Here is a 24,081-nt window from a genome sequence, read left to right on the forward strand (position 1 = left end):
TGGCAGCAAGCATTGGCAGATCCGGAAATTCAACTTAAACAGGGACCTGGGGACTTCCCTGGTGGTCCAGTGGTTAAGACTCTACGCTCCCAATGCAGGGGGCCCAGGTTCGACCCCTGGTCAGGGAACTAGACCCCACATGCCACAAGTAAAAGATCCTGCATGCTGCAATGAAGGTCTTGCACACGGCAAAGAAGATCCCGCGTGCCGCAACTAAGACAAGGCGCAGCCAAATCAATAAATAAATATTAAAAAAACAAAAAACAGGGAACTGAAAAAAGACCTGAGTGCTGCATCATATGGGCTTTATATGGGCTTCTATCCAAGTGTCCTTCAAGCCCAGTCCCTTCACCCTGAGTCCTACTGACTCTTTCTCTTGTCCATCTCTTCTGTCTTTTCCTCCTCTGCAAGCCCAGGGAATTATTTCCTCCTGTCAAGGAAAAGCTGTGCTCTAACATTATGTAGGCTATGCTAAGTTGCCCTCTACGGTCCACGTTTTTGAAACTGAAAAAGGCAAAAATGAACTCCTAGACCCACTGTCTGCTGGCACATCACGTTCCTTCTCTAAAGTATGAGCACAGAATTAGCTAGCTTGAGCAGGTAGGGGGAAGAGCCAAGAGGTACAAGGAAAAACCAGGAACAACATAAAGAGGGCATTAATATTTCAAAAATATTATCTTGTCACATTGACATCCTCAAAACTAAATTTGATAGATGACTTCTAACTATTCAAGATATGACTGTACCAAGGAGCTATGCTACTTGAGAACATCTGAAATCAGAAAAAATGGCATTATTAATGTCATGAAAAAAATGTTTCTCTCAAATCCCACAAGTTTAAGAACTCATGTGTACACTTTTCCCCTTGAGAACCAGGACAGTGCAATGCAGAAAAGCAGAGGCTTACACAGAGTGCCCATTTCTTCATGCACCAGGCTGAAAGACATGCCTGGTGCCTGTGATCTGCTCTTATTCACAACTGTTTAATATCCCCTTCAACACTGAACCGAGGTCAGGAAGCATGCTGTCCCCACCAGCTGCTCTCTGTGAATGAAAGTGCAGGACCCGGCCACGCTGTGCAACACCGCTTACTTGCAGAGCTACACCCTTCCCTGCTGCCCAGAGTTGGTGCTGTCAGAGCTGTTCTCAAAACACTTTTCCAGTCTACATCAGAGATCACAAAAGGATCCAAAATAAATTTAAAATCTCTTCTTCTGTAACCTGAGTCCCCAGGGATGAAAATAAAATGCCACCCGGCACACCTCCCTCATACGTACCAGGCATAAACCAGAGGGTGATTCGTGCTCTGCATTTAGTGGTTTTGTCTAACCAAAAGGCAAAATACCTGAAAGCACACAAGTGATAGTAATAACTCTTCCACTTGGTATGCTATTAAGACCATGTGACATCTAGCACTGTCATTTATTAATTAATTAATTAATTTATAATATATTTATTTATTTTTGGCTGCACTGGGTCTTTGTTGCTGTGCGCGGGCTTTCTCTAGTTGCGGCGAGTGGGAGTTACTATTTGTCGCGGTGTGCCGACTTCTCATTGCGGTGGCTTCTCTTGTTGCAGAGCACGGGCTCTAGGTGCCCGGGCTTCAGTGGTTGTGGCTTGCGGGCTCTAGAGTGCAGGCTCAGTACTTGGGGCACACAGGCCTAGGTGTTTTGCAGCATGTGGGATCTTCCCAGACCAGGGCTCGAACCCGTGTCCCCTGCACTGGCAGGCAGATTTCCAACCACTGTGCCACCAGGGAAGTCCCTAGCGCTGTCATTTAATAAAGGGACTTTAGTAATAGTCACTCTGCTTTCTCTTCTAGCAGAATAACTTGTGCCTGGATTCACAAGCTGCTTACCACTAGCAAGCCTTAAAGCCCTTTTGGGCGCATGGAACTCATTCTACTCTGAATGTCATCTCTGGGATCTTGGCCTCTTCAGCAACAAAATTCATCAATTTTGTACTGTAAAGTTATTTTATATTTATTCAAGAAAATAACTGGTTCACCAGAGAGGCCGCTATCCTTTGAAAATGTCACAAATGCTTTTCAGGCTGCCATTATTTGACAAAGTTTCACAATAAAATAACCCCTGGGTACTAGGGAATGGATTACTGATAGGGTGAAATCTGATTGCCAGCTAATCATTGTTTTGCTTTCCTTTGGGGGGAGTATATGTGAAATCACCATATCTGCAGATACATTTGTCCCAACACGTATAGATTTATACTCTGTACACACACTACATTATAGCAGAATTCTGAATCGTACATTATTATTCATCATCACTATTTTCGAGCCACTGATCCATTTTTTAAAAATGGAATATAATGCAATAGCTAATGTCAATAACTACCGTTAAATTACATGAAGCCTGGAGAAACTCCACAACATTAACATGTTAGCTAGGACAATTCGTTACATATACATTCTTTAAAAATGCAAACATTAAGAACACAATGGCACACACATCTTTAAAAAAACAATTAATCTTACATTTCAAGTATGTAAAATGTATGCAAAAAATATTATTCCAGTGCTGACCACCTGATAGACCTCAGGGATGCTTTGCGTTTTCAGGACACACTTTCAGAAACACCAATCAAGCATAGTCTTTCAGAAACTACTGGCTTAAGCACATCTAATCCTTACTTTGGCAGGGAATTTTTTTAGGGTACCCAACAATTACTTTTAGTAATTTTTCAGGAGGCTTATAAAATTGCACTCAACAATGCAGATTCTAGAAATTCTACTCTAGTTCTCCATTTATTTACAACAGAGAATCCCAAAAGGTCATTTCGAAGGGTATAACAACTAAAATAAGCTTAAGGAAAAAGAGAGATTGCTTTCATGGAATCTGTATCTCCTATACAGACCTCTCCTCTCGGTCCACACCTGAATACCCATTTCCCCCAAAAATTTCAAGTCATTTAGTGAAACCACACATAGTTTCAAAAAAATGTAATCTCGCTCATTAATTTTAGTATGGTGAAGAGGAAGGGACATAGAACCATAAAGCTGAAAGCTTTAATTTGAATACTCAGCACCACTAGTTACCTGTTAACCTCCATATGTCACAGTTCTCTAATTTATATGAAATCAACATGCGCAAAACCAAATTCATGATCTTCCCCCAAATGGTCCCCTGACGGTATTCCCCATCACAATGAGTGGTCCCAGCATCTGCCTAGTTCCACAACTTAAAAACCTAGGAGTTATCTTTCATACCACCTGCATTGCCAATCCACAAGGAAACTATTGATTTTACCTCCTAAATATTTCTCAAATCCATCCATTTCTTAACAGCCTCATGGCCACCATCCTAGCACATGCTATCTGCATCTCTCATCAGGACGAGGGCAAGCCTACTACCCTAAGTGGTGTCCACGCAATTTCTTAGCCCCCTCCAATTGGTTCTCTGCACTGATACACAAGTGATCTTTTCAAAACACAAATCTGATATTATGCCCTGGCTTAAAATCCTTCTGTAGCGTTCCATTAAGATAGACCAAAATCCTTAAGGCCAAACGCTGCCCGATCTGTCCCCTGTAGCCTCTCTCCCTTGCTCTCTCCAGCTACACGGCCGGTTCAGCTTCTCAAACACACCACACTATTCCCTCCTGTAAGGAGTGCTCTTCTTCCCTTCTGAGATGTCCTCCCTCCCCTTCACCTAGCTAACTCCTACTCATCCTTCAGATCTCAACTTCTTCAGGACCCTGTCCTGCCCCCAAAGTCTCCATTAGGTCCCTCTGCAGAGAACCATGCTCCTTATCTGGGGTGTAATTATACAATCTTGGATGTATCTGATTAAAGTCTGTCTTCCCCACTGTGGTGGAAACTAATGGCAGCAGGTACTGTGTTTTATTCACCATCATAACCCCATCACCTAACAACATACTGGCACATAGTAGATGCTCCATTTGTTGAACGAATATATGAATGGGTAAAGGAGTCAGTACCATCTGATGATTCCCATTTATCTCTAATAATTCAGAATTTCATCATTGGTTGTGAAAGCAACTGTCACAAGAGATACACAATTTTACTGTTAAGGATTACGAGTCACTAGACAGCTTCTTGGAAGTTAGAGAGACCTTGTCTTACTCAGATTTGAATATGAAGAGAGTTAATATAACATACTGGCTAAGGACTCAGGATTTTAAGTCCACAGGTTGGGTTCTATCTAGCCTCTAATACTTACTGTCTGACCTGAAGGCAAGTTACCTAACTTCTTGGCGTATTAGTTTTTTCATCGGTAAAACTGGTCTAAAACAATACCTACCTAATAAGGTTATTGTGAGGATTAAATAAAATTGTTCCTATAAATGCCACCACAGGGTCATTCTTATTAGTCCATAAATGATTGCTAAAGTAATGATAACTGAAAGACCCCTAAAGGCAAACACACAAAAATATTACCACAAAGCAATCACTGCCTGCAGAGCTACTGATTTCTACCTAAAACTTCCACAATAGCCCAAGAAAGATCATCTACCTACAGATTACTCTAGACAACAGGACTTTGCAAAAAAAAAAGAAGGAAGAACATGTCTGTGGCATCGGGCACTCTCAACACAGTGCAATGACAGTTCAGTGAATAGCTCTCCTCAAGTCTATATCCTTTACAGCTAATAATAATAATTAGAATACCAACCTACTAATAGCACATAAATCACATATCTCAGAAAAACAAAGAGAACCAAGCTGTGAAGCACACTGAAAATAGGACAAGAACAACAACAAAAATAATTAATGGGCAATTCTTCTGAAGTAGTTAAAAATACAAGAGAAAAACTAAATTGAATATGTAAAAAGTGCAAATATATATACTGCCATTAACTCTCTGAGAAATTTAAATTTGGGTTTTACAAATCCATTTGTAACTCCAAGTATCATTACTCTGGTATTGTCTCAAGTTTGAGGAATTAAAAGAATGACCTATAGAAGAAATTTCACTTTTAAGTCACTTACTGAAACCACATACATTTTCAAAGAAATGTAACCTTGATCTTTAATTTTAGTATGGTGATTAAGAAACGGCGCAAAACCGCAAAGCTGAAAACCATAATTTGAACACTCAGCACCACTAAATAGGTGTTAAATTCCCCATTTTCCCATATTTCCCAAATTTCCCCATTTTCTTTTCTTTTTCTTTAATATTTACTTATTTATTTATTTGGTTGCACTGGGTCTTAGTTGCGGCTTGCGGGCTCCTTAGTTGCGTCCAGTGGGCTCCTTAGATGTGGCATGCAAACTCTTAGTTCTGGCATGCATTTGGGATCTAGTTCCCTGACCAGGGATCGAACCTGGGCCCCTTGTATTGGGAGCGCAAAGTCTTAACCACTGCGCCACCAGGGAAGTCCCCCCATTTTCTAATTTACAGAAATAAGGATATCTGTTGGCATAATGTTGAAAACTGTTAAATGGCAAGAACTCTTGAGTTTGTTATACTTGAGGATTTTTGTGTATGTTTGAGTTTTTCCACTATAAAACATTAATAAAAAGGATAACTTCTGCTTTGCTGCCTCACTGTTATGCGGCAAAATGAAAAAGTACATTATCTCACTATGTCAGGTAGTGTCTAAGGTAGTTGAAAACTCTTTTTAAAGTTTGTTCCACTAAATTCGGTGGGTAGCTAAATAGATAAGGATTTTAAAAACCAATTCTAGGAAGATAAGACACAATAGTGTCCTCTATTGGCATTCTTCCATGAAGAATCATGATTTTCTTATCAAAAAGTATTGAAAAAAGTCAGCCAAGGTGTTCTGCAACTAAATATGAACAATAGTAGCCCTTTACCAATATTTAGATAAAGATAAATTAACAGACAACACCTGCTATAATTTTAAGTTTCTTCCATAAATTCTTCTTAAATCTTTAGCATCTGCTACAACCTGAGTTTATTAGAGCCTAACATGTAATACCTAGTTTAGCTCATTCATTCATTCAACAGTTGTTGAGTGCCTGCTTCCCATGCCAGCCTCTGTTAGGTGCTAGAGGTAAAGCAGAAAACTCTGGTGCCTGCCTTCCTGGGGACAAGTTTGCATATTTATTTACTTTCATCATATCATAATTATAAACTGTATGGCTATGCCGAGAACACCCCACAATGTGAAGGGCACCCCCTGCATATATGAACATGGCTGCAGCCCTGAAGTCTAACAAAGAATTTCTCAACTCAACACTCTTGACAGTTTGGGCTAGAGAGTTCTTTGTTACAGGGGCTGTCCCATGCACTACAGGATGTTTGGCAGCATCCCTAGCTTCCATCCACTGCATATAACACCCCCTCAATGTGACAACCCAAAACATGGCCAAACATCGCCAAATATCCCCTGGTGGGGGGGAGGGAGGGATGCACAAAACTGCCCCTGGTTGAGAGTCACTGGTCTAACAGTAGCCAGTAAGCAGCAGGTGTAGAACTAGAGCCCAGATTTGTTTCTGTTCTCAGAATACTTTAGGGACTTCCCTGGCCATCCAGTGGTTAAGACTTCGCCTTCCAATGCAGGGGGTGTGGGTTCAATCCCTGGTCAGGGAGCTAAGATCCCACTTGCCTCGTGGCCAAAAAACCAAAACATAAAAAACAGAAGCAATACTGTAACAAATTCAGTAGACTTTTTAAATGGTCCACGTTTTTAAAAATCTTAAAAAAAATAATACTTTAATGACAAAAGTAATGTATGATCATTGTCAAGATTCCAACCAAAAGCACATTAAGAGTAGGAAATCTCCCTCTCCTCCTCCTTATCTCCCTTCCTGCAAAGCTAACCACTGTTAAGTCTGTTGTGTACACATCTTAAAATACACACACACACACACACACACACAGGGGAAGAACAAATGTTTTCTTTTTAACTTCTGCGACTTGCTTCTGTCTGTCATTCAATTCTCTAGGTCAATGTACATCCATCCATCTCACTCTTTCTTCATAAGCCACAAAGCAGTCTGGGTTATGGGTGTATCATAATTTATGTAAGCTTTCACCACTGGTAGGCATTTATACAGTCTTTAGTTTTTGGTTATTTCTAACCATGCTACAATGGAAAAATGCTGTAGTTAACATCCTTGTACAAGGACTTCTATGACACCAACTCGCAGGAGTAGAACTGCTGAGTCAAGGTATTCATGTTGTAAATTTTGCTGGTTACTGCCAATAGCCTTCCCTTTCTCCTTTACAGGTCACCATAGGAAGAAATAAAGATAACGTATCTAAAAGGTTTATAACAGTGGTATATATTATATATACTCAATTAATAATTAAGGTATTCCTGGAGTAATCTTTCCCTACAAGTCTGCTTGTATGTTTTTTAAGTTAACAAAAAGTGTCTTGTATACCTTTTTAAAAGATCCTCTCTGCAGCAGTGCTAGGAGGGCTATTTTAAGCAATAGCAAGATAAAAAAGTGAACATAACCAACCATTTTGTAAATGAGAAGAAATGCATACTATATCCAACATTTTCAATGTGGCAAATAGGTATGCTTACCAGTCATTATTTTAAGTATTACAGATGAAATGCAGAGGGTTTTTTTTTTTACTCTAGGATTTTCATTATATTTTCTATTGATTTTTATCACAGAATTATCAGATAAAGTTTCTCTGTAACTGATATGCTTTAGTAAACCTAATTTAACATCTTGCCCTCTCAGAACACTTGCAGTAAGAAAATGACCTTAGGCAGTGTTAAATTTAGGTCGAGTCAATAGTTTTCAAGAAGAGACAACTTGCACACTTTAAAAGTTTAAGCATCATCAGATTGAATAAATGCAGAGTTCACTATCGTAATTTGACACCTCTCAACAGGCAATAAATACATATTATGAGCTAGTATATTTACAGTGTCATGAACTAAAACACCCGATGGAACATGAAGTTGCCTCAGTTCACTATAGCCTGTGTGACCTTGATTAAGACTCTTGCAGGGCTTCCCTGGTGGCACAGTGGTTAAGAATCCGCCTGCCAGTGCAGGGGACACAGGTTCGAGCCCTGGTCCAAGAAGATCCCACATGCCGCGGAGCAACGAAGCCCATGCACCACAACTACTGAAGCCCATGAGCCACAACTACTGAAGCCCGTGAGCCACAACTACTGAAGCCCGCGCGCCTAGAGCCCATGCTCCACAACGAGAGAAGCCACCACACTGAGAAGCCTGCGCACCGCAACGAAGAGTAGCCCCCGCTGGCAGCAACTAGAGAAAGCCCACGCACAGCAACGAAGACCTAACACAGCCAAAAATAAATAAGATGAAATAAATAAACTTAAAATATTTTTTAAAAAAAGACTCTTGCAAATTTCCTTCTTAGGATTGTCCAAATATGAATGAATACTGGGGACTGGAAGGAAACATGGAAATGGGAAGACAACTCTATTTGTTAGGCTGGTGGGATAGTGCTTAGTTTCTATTGGCCTTATCCTGTTTGGGCTATAGTTCATGGTAAATTCTCTGTTTCCATAGTTACTATCACTGGATCCTCTTAAAAATCCATCCAATTCATATGAATGGGAAACTGTCTACAACCTTGCTACTCAAGGTGTGGTACTCTGACCAGCAGCATCCATATCACTCAGGGCCTTGTGAGAAATGCAGAACCTCAGGCCCCACCTCTGAACCACTGCCTGCATTATAACAACATCCCCAGAGGATTCCTGTGCACATTAAAGTTTGAGGAGCCCTGGTCTACAAGACTTAGAGCAGTGATTCTCAACGGTGGGGGAAGAGGGAGACAATTTTGTCCCCAAAGGCCCATTTGACAATATCTGGAGGTATTTTTTGGTGGCTGCTACTGGCATCTCGTGGATAAAGGCCAAGCTTCCTGCCAAACAACCTACAAGGCAAAGGACAATCTCCCATAACAAAGAAATATCCAGCCCCAAACGTCAGAGGTTGAGAAGCACTGACTGAGAGGAAAAGCAGTTTTGCCCAACTCCATATATACACTGTTGATCGTAAAATAAAAAGAAACATAATATCAGAAGTTCATATTGTCCTTTTTGTCAGAATTCAAATATTCATATTTAATTCCTATCTTTATTGGTAAAAGGCTATATTTTATAATTCTTCTTTAAAAGAAAAGAACATGAGGTCACTGAGTTAAACACAGGAGAAATAATAGCATCCTTCCCCAAAAAGGAAACAGAACATTTAAATTAAAATTTTAGTCACAGAGCAGACTAGTTCTATATTGTCATTATAAAACGATACCTTTGCTGTTCTGGAGAGCAGTTTTCTAAAGAAACAAATTGTAAACTTTTTCCCAAAACTATTCCAGTATTTACCAACTCTCATTGTCAAGACATGCTTATTTAATATTAAACTTAAAATTACATCTGAAAGAATTTAATTACAATTCTTAGGGGAGAAAAATAATGCTATTAGAAGAAAAATGTTTTGTACTTAAATTACTGTACTAAAAACTCATATCCTAATTATAAAAATTACCTACTAGATCTAATTTGTAGATTATAGGTTAAAAAAAAACCCTATTCTGAGAAATGACTGAAAACTTTTTCAAAGTTCCATCCATAGGCTACATTTACAAACTCATCTGAAACGTATCAGGAGATACACAAATAAAACCCTATCTTCCAGGTGCTTAGTCTAGCTCATAAAGCATACTTAGTATTTGCAAGGAAACAAAAATAATTTTTAATTTCAAATTAAACTGCATGAAAAGTTTATATCCTTACATAAGGCATCCAGATACTCTTTTGGATATAATCATAACAAAAGTAGAGAGGACAGTCGCTATATGTGTATTTCTATTAGCTTCTTAAGGTGTTAATGAAAATGACTAAAGGTGAGAAGAAAAAGAATCTTTCATAGCTCTCATTTTCTATGAAATAATTATTTTATTTTCCTTTGAATGAAACAGAACTCAGCCCCTACATATACTAATAATAAAGTTTCAACCATTGAAAATGTCACACAACTACACAGCTAAGAAATATAACTGACTAATGACTACCTAATTTCCATAAATCACTCTTGTAATCATGGTCAGGTCAGTTTAAAAGGCTCGTATTATCTTAATATACTTGGTTAATTATCTATACTTTAATACAGACAAAATTTCCTCCTGAGTATCTTTCACAGCTCTGTAACCTTCCACCAGCCAAATAAGTATAGCTGCTGGCAGACTAGACATTTTCTTTTCCTAGAGATTGGCTCACAGAAAACCATAAGGAAGAGTTATTAAGATCCTGAGATGAACGTGAAAACAATAAAATGTAAATATAAAATTAATTATAGTTGGAAGGACCTGAAATCCATCTACAACCACCTTCTAATTTTAAAAATGGAGAACTAAAGGTTCAGCAAGGTCAAGCAATATGCCCAAGGAAACACAGCAAATTAATGGCAGGTCTCCCAATTCCAGACAGTACTTCAGCAGTTTTATACCAAAGCATATTAACAATTAGGAGCCAAGTGTGCAATTCCATCATTCTTTCGACATCACTTTGTTCTTCAAATGATCACTTACTAAGAGCACCAGAATCTTGGGATTTTAGAGTCTGAGAGGGAAGCCTTTCATGATCCCTCCCCTTACAGATGAGGAAACTGATATCCAGAGAGATCTTACTGTTCCATTCATTCATCCACAAGCATTTATTGGACTGCTGCAATAAGCTAGGTCTTAGAGATACAAAGATACACATAAGATCACAGTTCTTAAGGAGCTCATGTGGGACCAAGAGAAAAAAATATATAAATGTAATCCAACAAGATGGTTATTATAAGAGAGGTATTCACTAAGAAGAGTGGGGGCAGGAAGGAATTAATCAGCTCTGATTGTTTGGATGTAACACTGTACACCAAGCATGAACGGATAGCTATTTACACCAATTAATCTTGGCTACAATGTTTTATATTAAAACAGATGAAAAAAGTTCCACTTTCACCAAAAGGAGTAGACTACTGTTTTCTAGAGTGCCAGGCAGAGTGCCTGGCACTTCACGCGTATTATTTAATCCTGAAAATGACTCAGAGGTAAGCAGTATTATCCCCATTTTTCAAAGAAGGAGGACCGCTGAGACAAGCTTGTCCAAGTCAAGATACACCAGAGTCATAATTTGAACCCAGGTTTGCCTGGCTCCAAAATCACATTCCTTTCTTTCTGTTAAACTATGAATCTCTCTGCACAGGATTTATTTGTTTAAGTCATCCTCCACGTTCTTTCTCTACAGTCTTCGTTAAGCAATACACCCTGCAATAAATAATTCTAGCCTTCAAGATTATCACTTCCTAGAATCAGGAATCAGAGTTTAAAAACCTTAAGGAAGGAAAGACAAGAAAAGGTTCTGTTTATACCCAAATAAAGTTTCCTCACTCATAAAAACTGAAATATTGGTGTAGTGAACTTCAGCTTTTACCTCTTGCTTAAAGGAGTCTTACTTTTTCTATGTTTAGATCACACCATAGGTGCTCCATAAGTAGTAGTATTTTTCTTCAAGGTGTTGAGAGGGCAGACTCAAACTTTCTGAAGCTTTGAATTTTAAAAAGTACTAAGCATTTTCTTTTGTTGTTTCTATTCCTGTCCAAAACATTTTGAAATAGAGAAGGCTGGGAAAAAGCTCTATTCCAAGATGCTAAGGAGGAATTTAGGATGCAAATGGTTAGCCCGCTGCCCAGCCTTCTACAGCTAACATGTTTCATCTTCGGGCAAAAAGGAACATTTCAAATGCTAAGGGGCGAGTTGGGGAGGAGGACGGGGCCAAGGGGTAGAAGATCAAATCCTAATCCCTAGTATTAAGTCCAAGGAGCCTTCATAGTTGCCTGTGAATAAAGTAACTACGCGGGAAGCCCAGCTGAAACCAAGAAAGGAAAGACCTGCTGGATAACGACGGCATCCTTTATTGAAAAAGTTGTATCGAAGTACACACTAAGTCACCCAGCAGTCTCCAGTGATGCGGGTCATGGAACAAATATCAAAGAGGCCTTTTCTCTGCATTTAAATGAACACATCTGAGCATTTAAACTGAAACCTCACCCCCAAGCCCCCAGGAGAAAAATATAACCGCCCTCCGTATAACAAGATTTTCGGTGCGGGCCGCAGCCTCGCCGCTCTCCGGACACCGGCGTGGAGCTGCCCCGGCCTCCCCGCGGTCCCCGCCCGGCTCACCCCGGCGGCCCTGAGCCCCGCCGCCCTCTCCGAAGACGGACCGCCCTCCGCCACCCAGGCTCACCTCCGGGCACGCCGCCTCCCGCGCCCTCCGGACACCAGCGCCCGGCGACCAGCTGAAAAACGAGGAGGAAGCGGAGCGGGCGGGACCCGAGGCTGAGGACCCTGCGCTCCGACCCCCGCGCAGCCATTGCCCGGGACCCGCGCGGGAACGCAGGGAGCCGTCTCGCGACGGCCGCGTGAGGAACGCGGACTCGAGGGACCGAGCCGGGAGTGTGGGTTGGAGCCAAAGGCTAGCAGCAGCTGCGGAGGGGCTGACAGGCTCCTCAGCTGGAGCCGGGGTAAGCCTCCACTGCCCGCCGGATTTGGGAGGGCTCTGGGCGCGAGAAGAGGCTCGGGAAGCCTAGCCCCGCCCAAACCCCGCCCAAACCCCGCCCAAACCCCGCCACCTCTCACCGCCCAGCCCCGCCTCGTCGTCTCTGGCCCCGCCCCCCCACTCATAGCCCCGCCTCCGTTCCGCCCCGTCGTTCCCCAGGCCCGGGTTTTGGCCCCACACTATCCATTCTAGCTCCGCCTTTTTCACACCTGGCCCCTCCTCACCACTCTGGCCCCGCCTCCCAGGCCCGACACCTGGCGGGTGAGATGTTGGAGCTCAGAGTCCCAGGAAGGGCAAGGCCAGAGGATGGCATCACAGGCGGGTCCTTAGTCTAACCACAGAGTGACCTTGGGCAAGCCGCTGCACACCTATGATAACTACCATTAATTAATGTCTGCTCCGTGCCCAGCACCAAGAGGGGAACCAGACAGACAGACCACTCTCAGCAGACAGAAAACCAGTAAACATAAATAAAGTTATTGATGAGAGACGCAAAGGAAACAGGCGGGAGGCTGAAACATAGTGGAAGGGCACTTACTCCTAGGCTCCTGGCTGAAGCTCTCTCCACTCAACACTGCTGCCCACTAAATTCTTCCTTGCGAGGTAAATACCAGTCGCAGCTTGCCTGCCTCAGAACGCTGTTATGAGAGCCAAGTGATCCCCAACAGAGGACCAGCGAGGCGACACTGGGCAAGTCACCCTCCCTCTCTGGGCCTGCTTCTTCATCCTTAAAAGGAGGAGGATAAGCTAGAGGACTTGGAAGGTCCAGCTCTGACACTCATTCAAGCCATCCACAGAAATGATTTGCAGGTGTCTCAAATGCGGACAACGCCCTCCATGCTGCCATCAGTTAACGTTAGCAAATGTTAGTGACTCCATCTGCCGCAGACACTAGCAACTCCGATGGTGATTGATAATGACTGCTAGAATTCCATCTCAAATCGCACTAGATCATACATTTCATCCCTTCTATTCTTAATTGATTAGAAAGCTTCATCTGGCTGAAGAGATTCAGGCAAATCATCTTTGAACTTCAATGGCAGTGCGTTTCTCTGATTCTTCACAGAAAGCTTTACGGATTTGACACCTCTAAGACTCCTTGTAAGCAGAAATATCACTCCAAGCTCCAGACTCTGACTCTGTTTAAAAACTAAACCTGGTTGCAAAGAATCCAAAGGTGAAAATTAGTTAAGACTTTTTTCCCCAACTAAGTATCATCAGGAAAATGGAAACAATATCCATTGAAACTAGTCTGCTTAAGCTGGACTTAGGGAAAGAAAGGGGCCACAGAAAATGATAACCAGGTTGTCACTAATTACACTTCTACATAAGAAGGAAAGACAGTACTTATTGTCCCTTATTTCTATTTTGCTCTGAAGAATTTATGGGGCATGTAGACACTTATGCAATTCACCCTAACTGTATTTGGAGAAAGTAAAGTGTTATTCTGCTTCTACAGCTAGGGGATTTGAAACTGAGTGGTTGAATAACTGTTGAAGGTCACAGCACCTATCAGTGGAAAAAATAGAATTAAATGGCTGTTAGCTGAGCCATGGCAAGCATAATTGGGACTCCTAGGTCTCCCCAGAGTGTTATATCAATAACCATGAGAACGGACTTCCCTGGTGGTGTAGTGGTTAGGAATCTGCCTGCCAATGCAGGGGACATGGGTTCGAGCCGTGGTCCAGGAAGATCCCACATGCCATGGAGCAACTAAGCACGTGTGCCACAACTACTGAGCCCGCGTGCCTAGAGCCCATGCTCTGCAACAGGAGAAGTCACTGCAATAAGAAGCCCGCCCACCGCAACGAAGAGTAGCCCCTGCTCACCACAACTAGAGAAAGCCCGCGCACAGCAACGAAGACCCAATGCAGCCAAAAATAAACAAATAAATAAATAATTTTAAAAAATGATTAAAGGGGTAAAATTATTAAAAAAAACAACCATGAGAACAACAGTTATTTACATAATCTGTGAAAAAAGTAATACTTGTTGTTACTGTTCTTAAGTGAAAGGCAAAGTGTGTAATTTGTTGGTCACTTTAAAATCCAAGCAAATAATTATAGAATATAATGTATGCATCTTGGATGGTTTTTTCTAGAATGATACACCAATTACTCTCAGTTGCTGGATATGGTGGCAGCACCTGACTCTGATAACAGGCGTTTTCACACTGGTAGGAAACGCTGGCTGATCAAATGACAATGGAAACTGGTGCTGTTGCTGTGGCCACCACCTGCAAAGGTTCCCTAAAGTAGCATCTGTCTACCAACTTTCTGAGATTTGACCAAAGGGACTGTCATACAGTCTACAGTGCACCCATATCCCAGACACCACATTTCCTCTGAAGATTATGGAATTTTTGTTACACTTTCCTGCCTTCGCCCATCCTACTCCTCCCTTTCCCTGAATATACAAACCCACCCTTTCTTCAAGACCCATTTCAAATGCCGCTTGCCCCTTGAAGCCTACCCTGGTTCCCCCACCAGACACAGCCTCTCCCTTCTCTGAACTTCCAGAACACTTTTATTTCTCTCACAGCACTTACCACGTTCCATCTTTTGGTCCATTTCTCTATACATCTTATGTCCTCTACTAGATAATGAGGTCCTAGGCTTAGAGTCTACGTCTTATTCATCTTTATAATACCCACTAGCCAGTCAGTGCCTTGCCATAGAAAATGGAATATAATAATTATCATATTAACCTTGCTAGGTAGTGGGAGAATATAATAATCTAAGCACTTTTTAATATACTAGCACATTTAAACTCCAGCAGTATTAGAAGTGTGGTACTTTTATTACCCTTGTTTTGTTTTGACCTCTCCTTCTCACTGCTCTTGGCAGGTTCCTCTTCTTTCACCCAGACTCCGCATGTTGGGAATTCCACAGGCTGAAATCTGGGACCTATCTCTTTCTCTGTACACTCTGCCCCTGCCTCCACCCTACTCCCCCCACTTCTGTGATCTTATCCATTTCCCTGGCTTTAAATACCTTCCACATACGGGCAATGACCAGATTCACACTCAGGTGCTAATCTCAACTCTGTGTATGTGACATCATCGTCACTTGGACATGTCAGTTAATTATGTCCCAAAACGTTTTGTCCTCTTAGTCTCCCCATCTCAATCCATGGTACCACCATCCAACTAATTATTCAAGCGAAAAACCTGGAGGTCATCATTGGTTCTTCCCTCTGCTTCACCCACCAAGTCTAATTCAACCTTAAGTGTTGTTTACCTTGAATCTATCTGGAATCCATATCTCAATCCTCCTCTCCTACTACTATAGTCAAGTCCATGCTTATCTCTAGCTTAGACTCCACCTGCACTCTCCAGCACATTCTGAGGGCAGCCTGAGTGATCGTCTTAAAACAGAAACAGGGCTTCCCTGGAGGTGCAGTGGTTGAGAGTCCGCCTGCCGATGCAGGGGACACGGGTTCGTGCCCCGGTCCGGGAAGATCCCACATGCCGCGGAGCGGCTGGGCCCGTGAGCCATGGCCGCTGAGCCTGCACATCCGGAGCCTGTGCTCCGCAACGGGAGAGGCCACAACAGTGAGAGGCCCGCGTACCGCAAAAAAAAACCCCAAAAACCAAAATCCCAAGTCCTTGCCACCCATTAGAGTGGCCCCTGCTGCCTGCATTGACATGTCGCCCCCCCGCCCCCACACACACACCGTGTTCCTGGGTCACTGGCCCCTTTCAGTCTCTGGAACCAGCCAGCATGGTCCTGCCTTGACATGAACTGCTCGCTCTGCCTGCCCTATTCTCTCCCCAGCCCTCCTCCTCCCCTGCTTTGCCTAATTACTACTCCTCCTTCAGGACTGAGCTTATTGGTCACCTCTTGAGAGACAAACCAACCTAAGCTGGGTCTTCCACTCCCTCTGCCTATTACTCTGTATCAGTGTGCCCTGTCTCCTCCCCTCACCACATTTGTCACAATTTTTAATGACCTAATTTTAGTGTGCCTGATTCCCCCTATAGAAAATTAGCTCCAGATGGGCAACAGCTGTGTCTGTTATCCACCGGTGGGTGCCCAGTATATGGAGCACACAGTTGATGCTCAAAATGTTTGTTGGATGAATAAATGAATGTTAAGTAGTTTGCCCAAGATCTCTGCATTAGTGAGGGAGAAAATGGTGAGCAGAGATTCAAACCCAGGTGGCCTGACTTCAAACTAAACTGAATCTCTCTCTGTAGACCCCATCCCTAATCTTTAAACCAGAGCCTTAAAGCCTGCCTTGCAGGACATAAAGCTGGTAAAGCAAGCACTCAGCTGCAGGGCCCAAGTGTTCAATAGCTGGCAGTTATTATTATTTGTGTGGCAGTTATTCTCTGATGTGCTTTTGCACTTTACGAAACCCTTAAGCAAAGGGGAGTTGGTGCTTTGGAGTTAAAAAAGAGCACATGAGAAGGGAATTAGGGGGCCAAATAAATAAGAGGAATCAAAAATAAACATTGTCGTTTGCAAGTGGTATGACCTAATGAGTTGTCTTTTATGTCAATGTTGTTGTTCACTTTTCTTTTTTCTAACGGGGTCAACTGAGCTAAATTCAGAGCTAGGCAGATTCTCTGAATCTTCCATTCAGCATTTCCATTATGGCTTGGTGATAAATTCTGCTGTGAGCCTTGGAGAGACAAACTGAAAAGGTAATTAAAGATAAAAATGGATGCTGTCAATTTTACTGTTGAAGTTAAATTCATTTTCACAGATTAAAGGGGAAAAAAAGCAAGTATTGACAGGATATTAAAATCCAATTCTTCAAAAGAAATGATATAAAAATAAAAGGTCCCTTTCAGGGGCTATTTCAATGGCTGTGATCAAAACGTAAAAGAGCAGACATATTTTAATGCAGAGAGCTTTAAAAGAAAATTAATTGGCCACATTTGTATTAGATTGTAATAGCTAAATAGCACATAAAATCAAATATCACAAAAAGTATAAACCATGTATAAAACTGAGCTGTCTCAACAGAATTTAATAATAGCATATATGCGTAAATATATACACCACAATGTCACAGACCCAATTACCAATAGAAAAACACAAGAGTACAAAAAATGGCAGTTCATTACAAAACAAAATAAATTATAATATGTCCTGAACAAATACCAGCTCTTGTTATAAATGAAGATATTGTTTTCCACCTTAAGAAAGTACACTGTAATATCCCATGCCCTCTAAATGTTGAAAACTTTTATATCTGGAAGTGATGAATCATATTATGAAAGAATTTTTTTAAAGACAAATATGAACAATACTCTATTGTGTACTTGTAACTTGCAAAAGGATAGATCTTAAATCTTCTCCACACACACACACACAAAATGGTAACTATGTAGAGGTGATGGATATGTTAATTAGCTTGATTGTGGTGATCATTTCACAATGTATATGTATATTAAACATCAAATTTGTATACCTCAATGACAGCTCCATAAAGCTGCTAAAATATAATTTCTACAGTAAAAAAACCCACAAATACGGATTTCTGTAGATAAATTCCTTCAGCAGATTTGCAATTATTATGCAAAAGCTCAACATTTGTGTATTAGATCAACACAATTTATTAGAAATATGTAAATATTCATTGCATTAAATGAAATGTTCTTCATATTCTTATCAAATATACAGCCTATATTTCACTCTCTTTCTATTCTAGAAATGAGAGGTATTTATAGACACTGCCACATATACCAAAAATAAATCCAAAGGACAAAGTATACTGCAGGTATAGACCACAAATGCTCCAGAAATTTGTAGCTTTGCACCAGGAGAATTGTCCTCTTAGAATTTAATTCATTGATTGCCAATTTAATTGTCCCTAGACTACTCCCACCTCAATCAAGGGATATTAAGAAGTTATGATCCTCAAAAACATTCAAAAAATTCAAAATTAAATATATTTCTCTTCCATTTGTAATTTGTAAGCTGCCATGTAAGGCGTTTAGGGATGTGAGGATAAATTAAAATCAAAATGGAGCTGTTTCTCTACTATGTTTGGGACTCTGTTCTAATTATCTGCTCCTCTAATTTATTTAGCAAGGTTCACTTTCTCATCTAGCTAGTGATTACTAATTGATGTCAAGTTTTCTATATGCATAAGACCAGATGAGCAACCTTTTAGCAATACAAAAAACTCCCTCTGAAAGTTAATGTATGGCACTGATTGTTCCAGAGAATCGATTTTCTTTAACCTAATTCTAAGACACCTGATCCAAGTCTCTCAAAACTGGAAATCATTTGGTAATTTCCAGTTCCACAGCTGTCTCACACGAGACACAATCTCTCCTTGCTCTTCTATAACACGCCTGATTAATAATCTTATTTATTTTCTGCTTTCCTCCCCTAGACAGTAAGTTCCATGAAAGCAGAGACATTACCTATCTTGTTCACTGTATCATCCTGAGAACTTGACAAATAGCTGATTCTCAAATAATTGTTGAATGAATAGCTAGGAGGTGACAGAGCAAGGATTCACACTGGTGTTTATCTGACACCAAAGACCAAAGACTGCACTCCCCAATATGTCAAGACCTTTCTGTATTTCCCAATCTACTATCTCGCAGAGTGTTGGAGAGATCAAATGGGCATCAAAAGCACAACAGCAATTTCAACTCTGCTTCACCAGTGACTGAGAAGATCTGATGTAACCAAGGATCAAATATATCCTTTTCCTTACAGGTGACTTCAAGTATTCTTTAGTTTTCAACAAATTGAAAACACTCTAGAAGTTAAGGGGAAAAGGCCTGGAGAGGGACAAGTGTGGGAGCCTCCCATAGAAGCACAGGCCAGGGATGACAGCAATGGCTTGCACTGCAGTGGTGGCACTGGAGCTGTGTGACTTGGCACAAGTGACTCACCTCTTCTGAGCTTTGGTTTTCTCAGCTACATAAATAGAAAGTTTGCCTCTAAATCACTGAGCACATTGTAGGCCCTCAGTGCTACAATTATACTAAATGTTTTACAAGGTTACAGTGAGAATTAGCACTGATAAATATACAGTAACTGACACATTTTTGTACTCAACAAATGATAGCTTCTACTCTGTTGTATTGAGAAACAGGGTGTTCTAAGGCTGCAAAATGCTTTAGAAGAGCAATGAAAAGGAAAAAACGTATTTTAAATTCTCATTTAAGACTATTTTAAAATAGCTTTTCTACCTACTGTATACCTCAGGGAACTCTACTCAGTGCTCTGTGGTGACCAAACTGGGAAGGAAATCCAAAAAAGAGGGGATATATGTATACATATAGCTGATTCACTTTGCTTTACAGTATAAATTAACACAACATTGTAAAGCAACTATACTCCAATAAAAATTAATTTAAAAATAAATAAATAAAACTCACATTAAACCTAAAATAAATAAATAAATAAAATAGCTTTTCTGTAATTTGCCAGAGTCTACCAGTACACTTATTCTGCAGCTAAACTGGGCCAGTGAAATAAGTTAACAGTGGCTAACTCTGGGCAAGATAGTAAGGGCAATTATTATTTAATTTGTTGTGTATTTTCCAAAGTGAGCATGTACTGCTTTTGTGATCGGGAAAAGCAAGTTGTTAGATTGTTTAGGACTCAGAAGACAATTTACCCCGGATTCTCTCGTTCTGTATTCTCTCAAAGTCATTCGGACTGACTTTTTCAGAGAATATTATTATATAAGGCTCTTGGGTACAGAATCAAAGACGTGACCTTTCCTAGTGTTAGGCATAAAGGAACTTAGAGAAGACATTCTTCCTGCCAGGATGAAAGGAAGCCAAAATCCTCTCCAACTGTGAGACCTACTTCAAGGATAACTAATGAATTCATATATGTACGTTTACTCAAGGGGTCAAGCCAGTTCCCATTTTTATTGGGCTCTTACAGGAGAAAATAGGGGAAAGTAGACTACTTTTAAAATCTGAATTGTTAATATGAATGTATAGTATAAATATGGATTAAAAATTAACCAAGATATGACCCATCAGTTCCACTACTAGGTATATAGAGAAAGAGAAATTAAAACACATGTCCACACAAAAACATATACATGAGTATTCAAGCAGCAATACTCATAATAACCAAAAAACAGAAACAACCCTAATGTCCCCAAACTGATGAATAGATAAAATGTGGTATAATCACACAATGGAGTATTATTCAGTAATAAAAGGAGATGAATTCATTCTATTATTTCTCTCATCTAGTAAACAAAGAAATGAAATACCAATACACGCTACAACGTGGATGAACCTTGAAAACATTAAACTAAGTGAAAGAGGCCAGTCACAGAGGACCACATAGTATATGATTCCATTTATATGAAATTCCCAGAATAGGCAACTCTGTATAGACAGAAAGTAGATTAGTGGTTGTGTAGGGCTGAGGAGGGACCTGGGGGTGATGGCAAACTGGTACAAGATTTCCTTCCCAGATGATGAAAATGTTCTAAGATTGTGGTGATAGTTCTATGACTCTGTGACTGTGCTAAAAGTCATTGATGTGTACCCTTTAAATGAGTGAATTGTATGGTCTATGAATTATATCTCAATAAAGCTGTTACCAAAAAATAAATAAGTAAATAAACCAAGAAAGGCAAATAACTATCTTATTTCATGTCATTCTGAATTCATTCATTTTCTTTTTCCCCCATTAATCAGTTCATTAGAAATATTTTAAATTCAACTATTTTGTGAAGATATGAGTTCTGGAAAGGAAAGGTAACATCAGAAGAATTATCAGAAGCTATTTAAAGCAGCTATAAGATGGTCTTTCTCTCTTTTTTTTCTCCAGTTGAGTCATAACTTCAAACTTTTTCTTTGAAAGTTTAGGGAAGACTCATTTTTTTTAATACTGGAAAAAAAATCAGGCTATCTTCCTCCCCCCGAATATCTTGGACAAATAACATCTGTTTAAAATTTATTCTTGTACTTATTGGTTTTGCAAAAGAAGGCATCGTCTTACAGAGTATTTGTAACTAAAAGCAAATCATTTGTTTAAAAAAAGGGCAGTTTGTAAAAAAATGGTTTTGGTCTTTTATAATTCTCATTAAAACAATATCTAGCCAAAAAAAAGAAGGGACAATTCACAATTAGCCTGAACAATGGAATTAAAGTTGCACGATTAACTTAAATAGTGCCTTTTAAAAATAGATACCAGTTATATATTACAATTGCGCATGATAGGGGCTTCCCTAGTGGCGCAGTGGTTAAGAATCTGCCGGCCAATGCAGGGGACACAGGTTCGAGCCCTGGTCCGTGAAGTTCCCACATGCCATGGAGCAACTATGACCATGCACCACAGCTACTGAGCCTGCGCTCTAGAGCCTGCGAGCCACAACTACTGAGCCCACACGCCACAACTACTGAAGCCCAAGTGCCTAGAGCCCATGCTCCACAACAAGAAAAGTCACCACAATGAGAAGACTGCACACCGCAACAAAGAGTAGCCCCTGCTTGCCACAACTAGAGAAAGCCCGCGTGCAGCAACGAAGACCCAATGTGGCCAAAAATAAAATAAAAAATAAAATAAATTCAATTCAATTCAAACAATAAATAAATAAAATTGCACATGATAAAAGTGATAAAACCACAAATTTACTAGAAGTATGTTATACACTTTGGCATGAGGAACAACTTTATATGCATGATACTAACAACAAGAACTATAAATGATTGATAGTCTTGCCTGCATAAACACAAAAAGCCTTCAGTATCCCTGCATCAAAAATGAATTTTTTAGAAGTTAAATGCTCTGATAGAAAACTGAGCAAAGGAGATGGACACTGCAAAAAAGAATACAAATGAACAATACCTGGAAGAAAAAGAAAAATAAAGCATTTGACATGGTTTTACTCACTGTGTAATGTGCAATATTGTTTGCAGAATGCTTCCCTCCCAGGGATATTGGTTTTAAGCCAAAACAGCAATAAGAAAAAAGACGTTAGGAAATTTTAAGAGTAGTTCATCATATTCACTTAATGTCTTTTTAAATTAGATTGTAACTACTTACCTGAGTTAGAGACCCTAGTCATCCTCTACTCCCTCTCTCTCATCCCTCACTGTGTGGGAGCCTCCCTCCTCTCTGTTCTTAGACCCTCATCCTTCATTGCCTGACTATTTCGGTAGCCTCCTATCTGGTTTCCCTGCCTTATGTCTCTTCCTACTTAATCCATCTTCTGGACTCGAAGAGTTCGAGTGTTAATTGTTTCTCTCATTTACTAAGAATCTCAGCAGCCTCTGCATTGTATCGAGCACAAACTCCAAGATCTGTGAAGCTGTCTTCTCTCCTTAGCATATGTGTCCAACCTCATCTCTTGTTCCTCTTCTTCCCCTAATAAGCTATGCTCTAGCTCTGCTCAGAGACTGATTTTCCATAAAAATGTGAAGCTTTCCCACTGCCAGGCCTTTACACAAGCAGTTCCTTCTGCCTTTACTCCCTAACCTCAGTGTACAGCCACCTGGAGTCTAGCACATTCTCCACATTGTTAAGTAGTTGATGACAGCCCTGCCTTTCCTGCAAGACTGCCCATTAAGAACTGAGGATGAGGGGAGGGTTAAATTGGGTATTTGAGATTAACATATACACACTACTATATATAAAATTGATAAACATCAAGGACCTAGTGTATAGCACAGGGAATTATATTCAATGCCTTGTAATAACCTATAATGGAAAAGAATCTGAAATAGAATATATGTATATATGTAACTGAATCACTTTGCTGTACACCTGAATCATTATAAATCAACTGTATTTCAATTAAAATACAGTTTCAATTAAAAAAAGAAAAGAACTGAGGACATGTCTTACTAATCCATGAATCCACATCACCTAAAATTACCAGGAACATGGTAAATATAAAGAAAAAAAGAAATGAATCCACTTTCTGATTTTTTTCCAGAATGTAGTATTTGCTAAATCAAATACTTTCATGGAACTTTCAAAGTGCTGGACTGTAGAAGTTCAAGTCTTATTTTCTGATTAAGAAAAACACCAGCAATAAAATTATATGCAGGAACATGATTTTTTTCCACGATTTATTTTTAAAAACGTGATTTGTAACTCACCAAAATGAAATCAGCTCAAGATTTTGATTTTAAAGTTTGACTCAAGATTTGAAACTTTTAGCCTTTTGGTTTCCTATTTGTTTCTGTTAAGGTGCTCTTGTACCCGTAGTGCCCCTGTGAGAACCCACAAGTTTTGCCCAGGTGAGAGGAAGAAATGCCTGCTGTAGGTGGAGGAGTGCCCCTGTTCAGATGAGGATTGCTAAACTTACATTTGGGATGCGTCATCAGGAACCAGAGGGGTCTGCAATCTAAGGCTAAAAATACACCACAGAACAGAGGAAAAAGAAGCTGGGTGAGAATCTAGGCTAGCAGTCAGCCCAAGAGCAGGAAAAAAACCCAGTTATAGAATAGCCCCTGCTGCAACCCCACCTTCTACTTTTCCCTCACAGTATGAAATTATTTCAACAAAAGGGTGAATATGTCAAAATTTGCCCATCTTTTGGGTGAAGTTCTGAAGACTTGCTTCTAATGTGGTGGTAAAATATGCTAAGCTGTCTTACCCACTACAGTCTTTGAAGCTGTCACAACCCGAAGCACGTG

The 24,081-nt window shown here is 40.3% G+C and overlaps 1 protein-coding gene across 1 annotated transcript in view; it reads right to left on the reverse strand.

Annotated features, from left to right (window-relative positions):
- CHRNA5 (cholinergic receptor nicotinic alpha 5 subunit) overlaps positions 1-12,306 on the reverse strand; it is a gene marked incomplete at both ends in the record, with an annotated part of 50,748 nt that extends 38,442 nt beyond the window's left edge. Inside the window, one exon of the mRNA XM_079700723.1 lies at positions 12,180-12,306. Within this exon, the coding sequence (XP_079556849.1) occupies positions 12,180-12,306 (127 nt within the window). The remainder of the gene's footprint in view (positions 1-12,179) is intronic.
- Positions 12,307-24,081: the final 11,775 nt, after the last annotated feature.

This window comes from Hyperoodon ampullatus, assembly GCF_949752795.1.
Source record: "Hyperoodon ampullatus genome assembly, chromosome: 3".
NCBI classification, from domain to species: Eukaryota; Metazoa; Chordata; class Mammalia; order Artiodactyla; family Ziphiidae; genus Hyperoodon; species Hyperoodon ampullatus.